This window comes from Erigeron canadensis, chromosome 4, assembly GCF_010389155.1.
Source record: "Erigeron canadensis isolate Cc75 chromosome 4, C_canadensis_v1, whole genome shotgun sequence".
Lineage (NCBI taxonomy): Eukaryota > Viridiplantae > Streptophyta > Magnoliopsida > Asterales > Asteraceae > Erigeron > Erigeron canadensis.
This window is the reverse complement of record NC_057764.1, coordinates 41,234,920-41,249,860: the sequence shown is the minus strand read 5'-3', so window position 1 is coordinate 41,249,860 and position 14,941 is coordinate 41,234,920. Positions and strand designations below refer to the sequence as shown.

The 14,941-nt window shown below is 31.1% G+C and overlaps 1 protein-coding gene across 1 annotated transcript; it reads left to right on the top strand.

Annotated features, from left to right (window-relative positions):
- The first annotated feature begins 7,239 nt into the window (after positions 1 to 7,239).
- On the top strand, positions 7,240 to 13,497 carry LOC122594969 (TORTIFOLIA1-like protein 2). The gene is made up of 7 exons (XM_043767251.1): positions 7,240 to 7,994; positions 8,718 to 8,912; positions 8,992 to 9,094; positions 9,680 to 10,278; positions 11,086 to 11,784; positions 12,261 to 12,426; positions 13,232 to 13,497. The coding sequence occupies exons 1-7, from the start codon at positions 7,341 to 7,343 to the stop codon at positions 13,243 to 13,245; spliced, it is 2,430 nt and encodes an 809-aa protein (XP_043623186.1). The 5' UTR covers positions 7,240 to 7,340; the 3' UTR covers positions 13,246 to 13,497.
- Positions 13,498 to 14,941: the final 1,444 nt, after the last annotated feature.

Below are 14,941 nucleotides of genomic sequence, written 5' to 3'. Positions count from 1 at the left end.
TTTTATTGATATTGATTTAATTAATTTATTAAAACTATTAATATTGATATTGATAATTAATCAAATTTGGTTTAGTTAGCATAATATTAATGTGTTTTTTATATTTATGGTTAGGCGAATACAATTAAAAAAACATATTAGTTGTTTGTAACCTAACTATTACGGTATAAATATTAATAAGAAAACAACTTATCTTAATCTTAATCTTAATATATAGAATTAATGACTTATTAATCAATCAAATCGTTCAATTTTATCAAATTGACTATCGCTTATGTCATCATTTAAATTAATTATAAATTAAAAATCCTAATAGTCATTATCCAAATATATTATTATATTAGTATTTATATTATATTAATTTGTACAAAAAGTCTCATTAATTTACATTTTTTTTTTGTTTTTATCAATAATTTACACTTTTTAGCCTCGAATACTTGATTTATATTTATTTTTAACCATAACTTGAGAGAATTTTTTTAAATTTACAATCATATAATTAACTTTAAAGATTTCGACATATGAAGTATTGTCTACAAAAGATTATTTCAAAACCTAATGACTTATTGACAAATATTAGATTAGATCTGTATAAAATATAAATACTAATATTTAGTTTAATATTCAATATAAATAAATACAATTTGAACTCTAGATACATATTTCAAACATAATAATTGATGACGATATACAATATCTTTATCCAAAATACGATAGGAATCACAAACATGGAACGATCACAAAACAAACCACGATTTACAATAGAAGGTTACATGAATATTAAATCCAAATCAATATGAACTTCATTCAAGATTCATTTTATCTCTCAATCAAAAAGGTACATAATTTTCTCCTTTTTTATATATTATTTTTGCGTATTAATGTTTGAAGTTACAATTGTCACTCAAATCTAGAATCCTAATTGTTATCAAAGAATATGAAAATACAATCCTAATTGATATCTAATTATCATTGGACATGTGATTGAAAATAAACCTATGCGTGTTATATTTTAGTTCTTAATTATCTTTCATAATAATATCACATTATGAGTACAACTGGTTTCAAAAAAAAATTTATTATAGAGGAATTATTATAGCATGTGTCTTGTGGAATGACTACGACAAACAATTTCATCAATATGTCTCGGCTAATAATAACAGTGACGAACCTATGATTATTGTATTAAAACTTGCAAAGTATAAAACTTAGAACCGTATAGCTTCAAAATTATAAGCTTTTATGACTTAAATGTATGATGATTCAATATTGATAAGACACAGTCTAAAATCGAGTAAGTTACTGTACTTAGACTTGACCATAAATTGAAAAATAATAAAACAGCACGTCTTGATTTTGAATGCATAATATTTTATAGACTATCTTATCAAAGTTTAATATAATTCTAAAAATATATCGGATGGAGTTATTAATTAGTTTTTTAAATAAATATATTGTAATATTTATTTGATATAATCTTTACCTAATTAATTAATTCAAATGTATTTAAATTAAATAGATATATACAAATAAAACATAGAGTTGCCACATTTGATAAATCCTACATAGCAAATTTTTAGTATAACTTTGACTTTGAAGGGTACTTCATAAGGCTCAATTAACTACTGTTTTAATATATACTAGGTTTTTGACCCGCGCGATGCGCGAGCTGTATAAAAAACTATATAATACACTTTATATATGAAGAAACGATAGCGAACATATTTCATTAAAATTACGTGATGTGAACTATATAAATAGTTTAGTAACATATAAACATATGGTTGAACAGAAATAGATTCAACCAAAAGCTTGACAAAATATGAAATTAAAGAGATAGAAGGATTTAAGCTATTAAGCTATACTTTAAATTATCATTAAGAATTTAGTAATATGTTTTTCTTTTAGTAATTCTAGATAATTGCCTTTTGTTGCCAATAAATGATCTACATCTAGAACATGTATCATGTAGTCGTCTTGTTACAACAGAACTCAAAGACATACAATTTGATCCTTAATATAAAGTGACAATTCCACTACATTTCTCTCCAAAAAAGTTAAAAGTCTACCTTGCCTCCTTACGTATTACATCCACCCTCAAAGAATTAAACATAGAGTATATAAAAAACATAAATTCAACTTAAAGTAAAACAACATTTTTTTATGTTCCAAGTAATCTAAAGTTTATATTTTTGCAATATATTTATGTTGGAAAATAAAAATTAAATATAAATAAAAAAATTTATTCTCAAAAGATATTATATTAAAGAAAATCACGAATCATTATTAATTTTTAATAAGAATTAAAAAGATCTTTAAAATATGAAAACTTTTATAAATTTGGAATATGTCAGTAATATATATTTTAGGTAAGAAACTATTACCATATATCTCTTTTATATATATGTTAAGTGTCATCTAATTATATAAATAATTTTTTTAATAATTTTCGTGGGATTTTAGACCGAATATATATCATGTTTTTCAAAATATAAACAAAAATCTCATTAGATCAAGTGGTTTATATTTTACATATAAAACTTGAGGTTGTGGGTTCTAATCATGCTTATGACTTTTTAATATGTTATTTATTTATAATTAATAAAAGCTATGTGGTTGTTGACTAGATGATGATTTGTCAAGTATGTATAGGTGTCAGCTTACGTGTCAATGTTTAAGATATTAACGACGTGAGATCGCCACATAGAAAAAAGATGATGTGGCGAGCTCTGAGATATGCCACATTATCAAATTGAGATAGAGAATTATTATATATATATATATATATATATATATATATATATATATATATAGAGATAGGGATGGAGATTTTAAAGTTTCATAAAATATGTATGTTGAGTCAAACACTCTTTAATTCCATACTAGTTCCACCTTATAAGCAAATCAATTAGCATTGATAACTTTCTTTCTCCGATACCATACTATTATTGTTGTTGGAGTTTTAGACCCGTGTGATATTACTCGTATTAAAAAGATAATCCTTACAAATCTTGAACTTACAGTAATTTGTAAGTCTAGGTTTTACAAGACTTTGCTTCCTGTTGTAATTCGAACCAAGAAACAAAAAACACCGAGAATAACCGAACAGAACCCTTCTATTTCCAAGTATATTCGTTTATTATTTAATTTGGTTATATGGGCTCCCCCACCTTTATTTATATAGAGGATGGGACATTCCTAGTATAACTCAAATAGTATACTTAATTAAATTCTCTATTTAATTAGGCATGGTTAATTAAAAAAAGTTTCACCAAATAGTATACTTCTTTTATTTTAATAATAATGTTATTAGTTGAAACATTTAAATACTGATTAACCATGTCTAATTAAATTCACAATTTTTTTTATTAATTAGCAAAAATAGTTTTAGTGTTCGATAACGTATAATGAAACTTTCTAGTTTAATCTCCTATATAACACGGAGCAAAACATAAAATTTGCGTATCTACCCATTGATACGTACATAGTAACAACCGAAAACAAATTCGAACAACACGATGATAAAGTTTTAAAAACGTACCTGGTCGAATAAGAAGGAGAGCCACGCAAGATATTTGTAGTATGAACCATTCTTGATGTCTTGTTTCAAATGTGAAGGGAGTAGAAATCTGACTACTAGTTGAACCAAGTTATATTCGACAACTGCTATGTCTATGAACACCAAAACACTGATACATGTAAACCAATAGATTTATTCAATTGGTAACCAAATTAGTCACTTAACAATTTATTCACATACATACATACAACAACAAAAATGTCATTTATTCACACTTACTTTAAAGAAGTGTAAAGAAATTTCTTAATTTGTTCACACTTAAAAATGTTTAAAAAGTATTCATATTTAAAAGTGTGAAAAAATTTTGAAAAATCATAAATTTATCACATTTATATATGTGAGAAAAAAAGTATACACTTCCAAGTGTGTAAAACTATATCAATTGTTCACATTTAGAAGTGTAAGGAATAATTTGTAACACCAATTTTTTTCACACAATGAAGGTGTGGAGAAATTAGGTGTTACAATTTGACTTTCACACTTTTAAGTGTGAATATATTTGACATTTGTTCACACTTTTAGGTGTGAATTTTTTCTTTTCAAATATATAAGTGTGAAAAAATTATAATTTTTCAAAAATTTTCACACTTTTATGTTTGTGTATTTTTTAAACATTTTTAAGCGTGAATAAATTAAGAAATTTTTTCACACTTTTTTAGAGGAAGTGTGAATAAATGAAATTTTTTTTTAGTGAATATACTTAGCAATAAATTTTAAAACGGTACAAAGTTAGTTAAAAGACCTTGGGTTGAGCCTATGTGATTTACAGGACGACACTGAAGGTATAGTAGTTCAAAAATTACACAAATATTTTTGGTAGACTATGAAATTAAGAATTTTGTATATAAGTGTCAATGAACTTAACTTTTTTAGGTTCAACATACAAGTTTACGTGCTAAATTAATAATGTATATCTTTCACATTTGCATTAAGCATTTTGTAATTTGTATATGCCTTCGCATTTCAGTTGCACGATGACACAAATTTGTAATCATCTTATATAAATAGCAAAATTTGTAGGCATGAATTGTAAGAACCAATAGCATTCTTCTTTAGACTTAAAGTAATTCAAGATGAGATTTCAAAAATGAGGGGAGTGTTCAAATGGGAACCATTGGAATCAAGTCAAAGCGCTTGAAGTCATCCGGAGAAACCAATCTAGAGTTATGTTCTTAATATAGTTCTGGATCACATTGTATGCTTCTTGCACTGGCTAGTTTCTTCTAGTATTATTAATAAAGTTTTATTGCCATTAAAACAAATAGATATATTTATCTCTGTTTTAGTCGTTAGGTTTAGGATTCTATCCCCGCAATTTACATGTTATTAAAAATTTTCGTTTATCCTAATGAGACTTTCTAAATTTATGCTAGTACATAGGTCTCTTATGTTGGTGTATATGTCCAGTTAAATCTTATATTTAATAGTTAAACAGATAGAACTAACATAACTACTAAAATAAAGATGGTCAAGTTCGACAACTTAATATATAAAACCTAAGGTCCCACATTGAATCCATTTTAATGTATTTAACCTATTAGTTGGGAATTGAATTTTTTAAATTATTAACTTGTTAAACATTTTATCAAACAATTAGTGGTCATACAAAAAGAATGTTGATTGCAAAAAAAAATATGTCCTGATTGATATTCGCATGATGTTTTTGGTTAGAAGATATGATATCTAGTCACATCTATACTCTCTTATAAAGTAAATTAGCTTTAAGTCATTAAGAACCTGATAAGTCTAAAATGCCTTTTACTTTAATGCATCTTTCTATACCCACCTCTACAGTTGGACTAAACTACCGCCGAATTTATCTCATTCTTAAAACAAAGTTCTGCCGCAATGCGCGGATATTATGCTCGTTTATTAATAATCATTGTATTAGATCAAACTAATAACCACTGGCTTAAACCTCAGTGGCCAGATGTGTTTACACTTCCCACTATGTAGGGCCCTAGTGGGTTTTCTTCTAAGGTTATGGGTTCGAGCCTCGGCTGACACAATCTTTGGGTTTTCCATCTAGGAATTTTACACAAGGAGGGGAGCTGAGAGACTGCAGCTTATGCTCCGCATCTCGCGAGGTCCAACGATAGTTAGGGGCAAAGAACCAATTAACTCCTTCAATTAGCAAGGAGAGTATATTTTATGCGGTGTTTCATGTTTAAGTTTTTTTAAGCAAATTTATTTTTGACAATGTGAGGATTTTTTAATTTTAGTTAGTAGTTAGTATTAAAAACGCCAAATGACATTCAATTGGGCAGTATGCGGTGCTCGAATTATGTGTGCTTGAGATGAAACTCAGGACTTTCAAAAACTCCCCAATAGTCGTGTCTCGAGAACTCTCGAAAATTTATGAGCATTTTGCTATAGATTGCGTTTTGCTGTGAAAAAGAAGAAAAAGTTAAGGGGGTGAAGGGTATAAAATGACGAAAAAAAGGACATACAATAGTAATATTCCCCTATTTCCATAGGTACCCACGCCTTAAATCAAATCTCAACGCACTTTGAATTCGAATCCCACACTCTCACAAGCGCGAAAACAGAGGTGCAAAAACCCCCCACTCACCCCCTTTCTTTTTTTTCTTTTCTTTTCAAATTTCAACAAAAATATAAATTTACACATTATTATATATATCTTCTTCAGTCTCTTCTATATGGGGTTCTTTCAAACCCTTCATACAGGTTTCATTTGCAGTCTTGTAATTATGTTTCAAGGTAAAAAAAAGTTTTTATCTTTTGTAGTACTAATTTCTTCTTGGCATTTTCGTAATCTGCAAGATTTTTATATCTATAACTGTTCCTAAATCTGGGGTTTGACTGCTTATCTTCTAATATAAAGTTTGTTACTTTTTGGCATTATGATCTGTTTTGCTGGTAGTTAAGTTTACTGGGTTTGGGGGAAAATATTGAAAGAAACAGTCTTTGGCATTTTTGTTTTTGCAAGATTTTTATATCTACAACTGTTATAAAGTTTGTTACTTTTTTGGATTATGTTCTGTTTTGCTGGTACTCAAGTTTACTGGGTTTTAGGGAAAATAGAAATAGTCTTTTATTAATTCATTCTTTTGGGTAGGGCTGTTATCAAGGAGTCGAGCTTAATCAAATTATTCGAGCCGAACTCTATCAAACTCGACCTTGAAGTTCAAATATCGAGCTCGAAATATTTATCAAGTCGAGTTTGAGCTTATAAAATGTTCGGCTCACGTTCTTATAAAGCCTTTTGAATATTTGGGCCGATGTGAAATATACTTCCCCCTAATATGAATACTTATAAAAAAAATATCAAGTTCTTATCGAGCATTATTTATGAGTTGTTAGGGTGTTTGAGAATGCATATCTTTAAGTGCTTATGGTTTAAAATCTGTGTTCAAAATAAACAATACTCACTTGGGTTGGATATAAGTGTATATTTTGGATAGAATAAGGCAGATGCAGCTCATAGGCAAACACTTGTCTTCTATTTCTATTTTTGTGGGGAGATACCCTCATACCACACAATGAATATGGTTGTGATAGATAGTTTCTAAAACCGTTTTCTAAGTGGATGCTTTGTGATATTATTCGGTAATTTGGCATTATGAGTAGTTCAACATTGTGTAATGATTTACTTCATGTTGTTGCAGCTTGATTTATAGTTGATGTTGTCGACATGATGAAACATGTTGAAGGGTTTGTTACTTTGCTTTGTTTTTGTTGATGGAATCTAGTAACACCTAGGTCTATATATATTTGGAATATTTGAAGGAAGCATAAGATGAAGATGCACGCTCCTTTGAAATCTAAAGGAATGTCTGCTAGGACAAACAGTCAACATGTGGTTTTTGAGCTAAAACAGCGAGTTATTCTCGCATTAAATAAGATTTCTGATAGGGATACCTATGAGATTGGGGTTGAGGAGCTAGGGAGAATAATAGAGAGTTTAACTCCAGATGGGATTGCACCATTTCTGTCTTGCATTTTAGATACTGATTCTGAGCAAAAGATCGCCGTTCGTAAGGAATGTATTAAGTTAATGGGTATGATCACAACTTTCCACTATGATCTCATTGCACCCCATTTAGGCAAAATGGTTGCTAGTATAGTTAAACGACTCAAGGATCCAGATTCTGTTGTAAGAAATGCGTGTATCGAAACTATGGGTATTCTGGCTTCCAAGTTTACCACTACTGACAATGAAAACGAGGGAGGTTTTGTAGTATTAGTGAGACCTCTTTTTGAAGCATTAGGCGAACAAAATAAACATGTGCAGTTTGGCTCAGCATTGTGTCTATCTCGGGTAATTGATAATACAAATGACCCTCCATTGCCTATTCTGCAACGCATGTTGACAAGGACTACAAAGATGCTGAAGAATCCACACTTTATGGCAAAGCCAGCCATGATTGAGTTAAATAGAAGTATCATCCAGGTAAGTTTTGCACTTTTATTACTTTAAATTACATTGTAATTGTTGGTTTCTAAGAAAGATGTGTTCGCTGTTCAGTGTTCACATATTTTGGGGGTTGCATTTTGAAACTGATTATTGGATTATTTCTACTTGTAGTCGCAATAAGTAGTTTTGATGTTCAGAACTTCAGATTAATAGATTATAGTTTCACACTAGCTCCTAGCCTCCTACAAAACTATTTATCAGGGTAAAGTATAGTATTTCAATCACTCATTTGATAACCTTATTCGAGACTTTTAGTTTCTGTTTATCAAGGTGTATCTCCTTTTTCTCACAAGAGCGTTGATTTGGTTATAGTTATGTCTCCATTTCTTAAATAATCTGAAATTTTCAAACTCTGTAACAGCCTTATCAGATTGTAATAAACTAATAACTTCAAACAGCAAAAGCTAGATCCAAATCAATTTTTTCTATGACCTGTTTATTACAGCTGGTTATCTGATTTGAATAATTTGAAACTCGAATCACTCACAAGATACCCATCCGTACACTCCTGTAAATCTGAGACTACTTTACCAATTCTTTAGACACATATATGTCATAGATAGAAGATTTTATCTTAGCAATGATTCTTGCGATTTGCATGGCACACATTCACAAGATTATCCTAATTTACTTCTTTCTATATTTACCTTTAGTAATAAAGGAAGCTTTTTATATTTCTGGTGCCTATTAAACTTTCAGGCTGGGGGGGCTTCAACACAAAGTATGTTAACAGCAGCAATGGCTAGTATTCAAGAAGCTCTTAAGAATAGTGATTGGAGAACTCGGAAAGCTGCTTCTGAAGCTTTGGCGGAAATTGCTTCCAGCAATGGCTCATATTCTGCTTCTCTTAAATCATCTTGCATTCGTTCACTTGAAATATGTCGATTTGATAAGGTCAGTGTTATTCTGCAAATAGTATATAATATTGGATACATAATGTATGTCGGATCCAATGCTTTTATGTTTTTTATAGGTAAAACCTGTTAGGGACACAGTACTTCAGGCCCTACAGCTCTGGAAAAGTCTTCTAGGAACTGATGCATCTGAACTATCAGAAGCTGGATCTTCTATTAAAGGTATAGTAGTAATTTGTGCCCTAATTATATGCTTATAACATAATGTGGAGTTTGCAGCCCTAATCATCAACATATGTCTCAAGTAGAGGGGGCAATTTCTAGTCTTCTACTAATTACTAAATGGGTGATTTTGGTTTTCCACTTTTCCTTATCTCTAACAAGTTAACTCAGTAAATCTAACTTAAACAGGAACATGCCTATTTCTAATGCAAACACCTATTAAATAGTTTTATTCAAAGATATATTATTATCTATTAAAGTACTAAAGTAATGATCCTTTTGTAATTAACAGCCAATCAATTTTTTTTCCTTTTCTGAAAATTGAACACAAAGTGTTTCCGGCGATCACTTAAACTTGTATCATTAATGCATTGGTACCTCTGCATGCTATTAGTTAATGTTTCATGTAAGTATGTGCCAAGTCAAAGATTGCAATTGTTATTGAGATGGAGAGAGTTTGAACTGTTATGGTCATGTTCTTTTACACAATACAAACGGTATGCAACTTATTATACATATGTCTTATTTTTAGCATCTCGAAACCTATTGTAAGTTCTTTTGTTGTATCATTTGTTAAACTTTCAGGTGACTACAATGACATTCCTAGTAATTCTGAATCTACATCAATTAGAAAAAGGGTTCCTCTGTCAGTTAGAAAAACTGGTCATAGTTATGTGGAAAGTCCTCAGCATTCTAAAGCAAATGATTGGCACGTAGAAGTCAGTGTCCCAAAAAAGTGTAATCTCTCTTTAGCATACACTCATGATGAAGAATCTGAGGGAAGTTGTGTCACAAAAACATTTGAACGAACTAGATCTGATATCACATCGACTCAAGATATCGGGTATGAATTTGTGCCATTGGATGACAAACAGGAGTGCTCTTCCGCATCCAATATTAATATGGTCGCGATGACCGGGGGCTCTCATGTGAAGGGTGAAATGGCAAAACCAAAGGTAGTCAATCAGTTCCAGGTGGAAGAAGAAATGAGTACCGAAGAACAGAGGTACTTTGCAAAGGATCAGGATCGTAGAAGCCTGGAGTCAACTGTCACAGAATCAAGCTGTCAAGTTATGCATGAGCAGCATAGCTGTTGTAAGCAAACAGGAAAAGATATGGCTTGCATTCAAGAAAAGCTTTTAGAAATAGAAATCAAACAGTCAAATCTCTTAGATCTATTGCAGGTAGATGCCCTATGCCCTATGCTTTTTAGGGGTAACATAATGGCCAAGTTGATAGGTTCGGCTAACGGTGGAAACTGGTTTGGGCCAAACGGGTAACTTTTGGTATAATTTTGGTTGGATCTTGACACAAACACTTTATATACCTTTTCAAAATATTTTGTAAAGTGATTATGGAACTTTATTACAATTATAAGCTAAACTTCTTTAAAAAGTGATTTAGAAGGTCCCGTGCATTTAAATACTTTTTTTTTTACTCAACTCTCATCCTCATGCACATAAATAGGTTAGAATCTCTTGTGAAGTTAAAAGAACATAAACCTGACCTTGTAAGTAGATGTGGCAATTTCGACCCATATACATAGACTGGGTCGATTTAAGTTATTTATGGCTTTAACTGGTATATTTTATAGATAAGTATCTTAAGAGGAAACGGGTGGAAAGCTGCCCAAATTATATTTTTAATGCCAACCCCCTAACTTTATTTGGAAAGTTGGATTATTGTGAAGTAATTGTCATCAAATTTTGATGCTCCACTTATAATTAAACCAACAGTTGGCTGTTCAACCTGACCCTAGATATGCCAGAAAGGGTTACCTGTTTTTGTTGGCACTCGTTATGGCCTTTTACCAAACGTGCCTGATCTGCACAATTTGATAGCTCGTCTTTTGACTTAGCAAGTAATGCCATTATATAACATGTGTTACCGGTTATCAATCTTCGCATTTTTTTTTATAATAAGTTGAGGAATTTAATCATATTTTATTCTTGCAAGCATATGAGTTCTGAACTGCTGAACATTTTTATCAGGTGTTCGCTACAAAGACAATGGATAGCTTGTCCATGATACAACAAAAGGTCTCAACTTTAGAAGATGTAGTGGATCAAATGGCAGAAAACATTAATCATGGAGGAAGACATTCTGAACCAACTTCCAGATTTCTAAAAAAGAATTCCACTACTCTTTCTCCTAGACTCTCAACTTGCACTCCAAGATCGTCAGTGGATACACGTGGTAGACAATCTCCGTTGCAGCCAGTGAGAAAATCTGATTCTTGGGAAGACTCCACATTTACTAGGAGCAAAACTGGTGGCGGTACTGGTGGTGTAGAATCTTGGATGGATCCTATGGGGAAGTCAAGTAGACACCCTGCAGGAAAGGGCACACAGAAGGGTAGCACCGGGGTGGGAAACCATAGGGGTCTGAACAGAAATGGTGGTGGTGGATTTGGTCCAACTTCTTTTGCTAATCTCAGGCATAATAGTTTAGAAGCTGAGCATAGCTTCTTCAAACTTATAAAAGGCTACTTATCACAAGGAGACCTTGACTCTGCATATGTTGAAGCTTTGAATTCTGGTGACGAAGATGTTCTGGTTGACCTTCTTGATAAAACGGGGCCGGTTTTGGAAAGTTTGTCAAATAGAACTGCAAATGATATTCTTAGCACTTTGGCTTCTTTCTTGTCTGAACAACAGTTCATGGGTTCTATAATCCCTTGGTTGCAGCAGGTAAGTTGGTCTCGTCCAAAACAATCTATAACCTTTTTTTAGTGTCATGCATGTGTTTATATTGATGTTATGTGAAGATAGCAAAGAGTTGGGTAACAGATCAAAACAGATTCTTGTCAAAATGGCAAATATTTTCAAACAGGTTAATAAATGTGGTCCTATTTCCCTTGACTCCTTGAGCAATCTTTTTGACACGTTTGTCTTTTTTTGGTTTAACCTAATTGAACCTCAGGGTTAAACACTAACCCTTATCACACTTCCACCTCTAATATTATGTGTTTGAAGAGAAGTTTTTTGTTTTGTTTTTGTGGGTTTGGGGGGGATACTTTTGTGGCATTAATTCTAATAAAAGTTGTCATTGATGAATGAGCTGAAAGGTTAGTTCAGCTCAACTTCTTTTTTCCTATAGAGGAAATGTTGCTATTTAATGTGACAATCCAAAATAGTAATGTCTTATATCTTTTTATGTTGTCCAGGCGGTGGACTTAACTAGTGGCCATGGACCTAAACATCTTGTACTCACTGCAAAAGCCAGGAGGCAATTCCTGGGGGCGATTCAAGAAGTTGTAAACATGGAGTTCCCAAATGCCACAGAAAGGAGATCTATCACGCAGTTGGTATCAAGACTACATCAAGTTTGGGGTATGCAAGCTTATGCTTTTTAGTTATGTTGTGCAAACACATGCAACCTACAAGATTCGAAGTCGAGCCTCTTGTAAGGGATCCTGAAGGTCTCATAAGAGACGCAGGTCCAAACCGTACTGGGTAAACATCTTAGAATGACCCGTGAAAAAACTCTAGGAAATGGCCACATAAATACCAGTTAGACTGCGTAGTGCGTACATCAGAGCCAAAAGGCTCGACTTTCTCATTGTAGCTTTTGTGTGAACACATGCATTCTATGCCAAAAAGTAGTATTTACTTCGATGAAGAAGAATCAAATGACTGAAACAAGTTTCCGTGTCCAATTGAGGTAACTTGTTTGTGTGTTGTGTAACATCTGATCAAACTTCACTATAACTTACTTCCCCTTCATTTCTTGAAAAACCTTTTTGAGGTGTCTATAAAACTTGTACCCATTTCTTTGTGATCAATTTAAAATCTAAAGTACTTTGTTGCATCTGTCATTCTTGCAAAGAATCGATGATGATGAGTTTGGCCATGTATTCCCCTTTTTTGTTCATCATTATAGGATTTTTTTAGTCATTTATTATGGGATTATATACCCGTTTATATACTGCTGCACCAAATAGTGAATTTATGTATGCATCCAATATTTATTCAGATACATATAAATATGTATGTGGAAATCTGTATCGAAGCCATATAGTTACTTGGGCCAGCTGATATGTTATTTCCTTTGATTAAAATAGCTAGACATCTCTTGTATATCATATGTCCACTCAGGCACTATGATATTAATGAATTGAAGATATTTCTTATGCAGGAAAATGCTCCTGAAGTCCTGCAACATGACATATGGTGTTGATTACAGAACAGTTGATTGTCTTTTGAAGTTAAAGTTTGAGTTCTTTTATTAGTAGGTTGATTACAACTTTAAGGCAAATCTGCAACATGACATATGGTGTTTTTTTCAAAAGTGTAGCAGAGAAGTTTATTTTATTTGCAGAACACTAGTTCTCTTTGTATAACAGGCTAGACCTGTCACCTGTGTTTACGACCATATGTTGACAAGAATTCATCTAATTTAAAGGACCCAACTCCAATTTACTTGGATTTTAAGGTCTTGTTTTGAAACAGGACTGTTAAAACAAGTAGGATGTAGAAAATTTGAATTTGATTTTTTAGGCCACTGGCCACCTGATTTAAACATGGCAACACTTCAGTTCCAATAAATCTATATTACTTTATGCAACACAAAGCCATTTTTAAGTACTACTATTTATTTACATATAATGTGAAGATATATTTAAGGTATCTTAATCTTAATAATAATAATAATAATAATAATATATACTATAAGACAGTTGAATTAATGACTTATTAACCAATCAAATTATTTAATTTTATCAAATTGACTCTCGCTTATGTCATCATTTAGATTAATTATAAATTAAAAATCCTAATAATCATTATCCAAATATATTATTATATTAATATTTAAATTAATTTGTAGAAAAAAAGTCTCACTAATTTATATTTTTTTGTTTTCAATCAATAATTTATACTTTTGAACCCTAAAAATTCAACTTGTATATATTTTTAACCATCAACTTGAGAAGTTTTTTTATATATATTGATTTTTAATCATCAACATGATATATTTTTTTTTAGAACGACAATATTTATATATTTAGTTTTTAAAGTTATAATTGTCACTCAAATCAAGAGTTCTAATTGTTATTAAAAAATATAAAAACAATCTTAATTGTTATCTAATTATCATAGGATAGGTGATTGAAAATAGACCTATTCATGTTATGCCCTGCATCATGATCAAATACATATACTTGAATGTTAAGTACAGGATTACAAGTATATTTACATTTTAACTGTGATTATTGTACTACAATTTACAAAGTATAACACTTAGAACCTTATATCTCAAAGTTATAAGCTATTATGAACTAAATGTATAACGATCTAATATTGATTATATCGTAAACCCCGTGTCTAATGTTAGACACGCGTCTAAAATCTAGTTAAATTCCTATATATACAATTAAATCCTGCGCAATTGTTTGTGCCCACTCTCAAACTTTTTTTTTTTTTATTATTTCCTGTGGGACCCACATGCTTTTTTAGGTTTTCTTTTTTCTCAATCTTTTTTTATTACTTTTGGTGGGCCCATAATTGCTTTTAGTTTTTTTTTATTATCCGTCGGTTAAATACTTGATCAACAATCGTCCTTATCGTTAAAATATATCACAAAAAATCTAACGAGTGCTAATGGATGTTAAGTTCTGTTTGAGCGGAAATTTAAATAACGGATACAAATCAAGTCCTTTTCTGTAATTATCGTTAGATGCTACCTTAATGTGTGACGACAGTTACAAAATCTGTTGCAAATCAGTTCCATTTCTTTAACAGACATAAAAATATATATTATGTGTTTCTTTTACTTTTTAAGTTTTCGCCCTTGTACCTTTTTCCACATAACTTTCGTTTTTTTTACTTTCACACGAAAGTTTTCTTT

What these genes read in the sequence shown, in the direction of transcription:
- LOC122594969 (XM_043767251.1), top strand. Translation starts at nt 7,341, where the DNA reads ATGAAGATGCACGCTCCTTTGAAATCTAAAGGAATGTCTGCTAGGACA. An exon ending in TAAATAGAAGTATCATCCAG is followed by an intron (nt 7,995 to 8,717) that starts GTAAGTTTTGCA and finishes TTAAACTTTCAG; the next exon opens with GCTGGGGGGGCTTCAACACA. An exon ending in AAATATGTCGATTTGATAAG is followed by an intron (nt 8,913 to 8,991) that starts GTCAGTGTTATT and finishes TGTTTTTTATAG; the next exon opens with GTAAAACCTGTTAGGGACAC.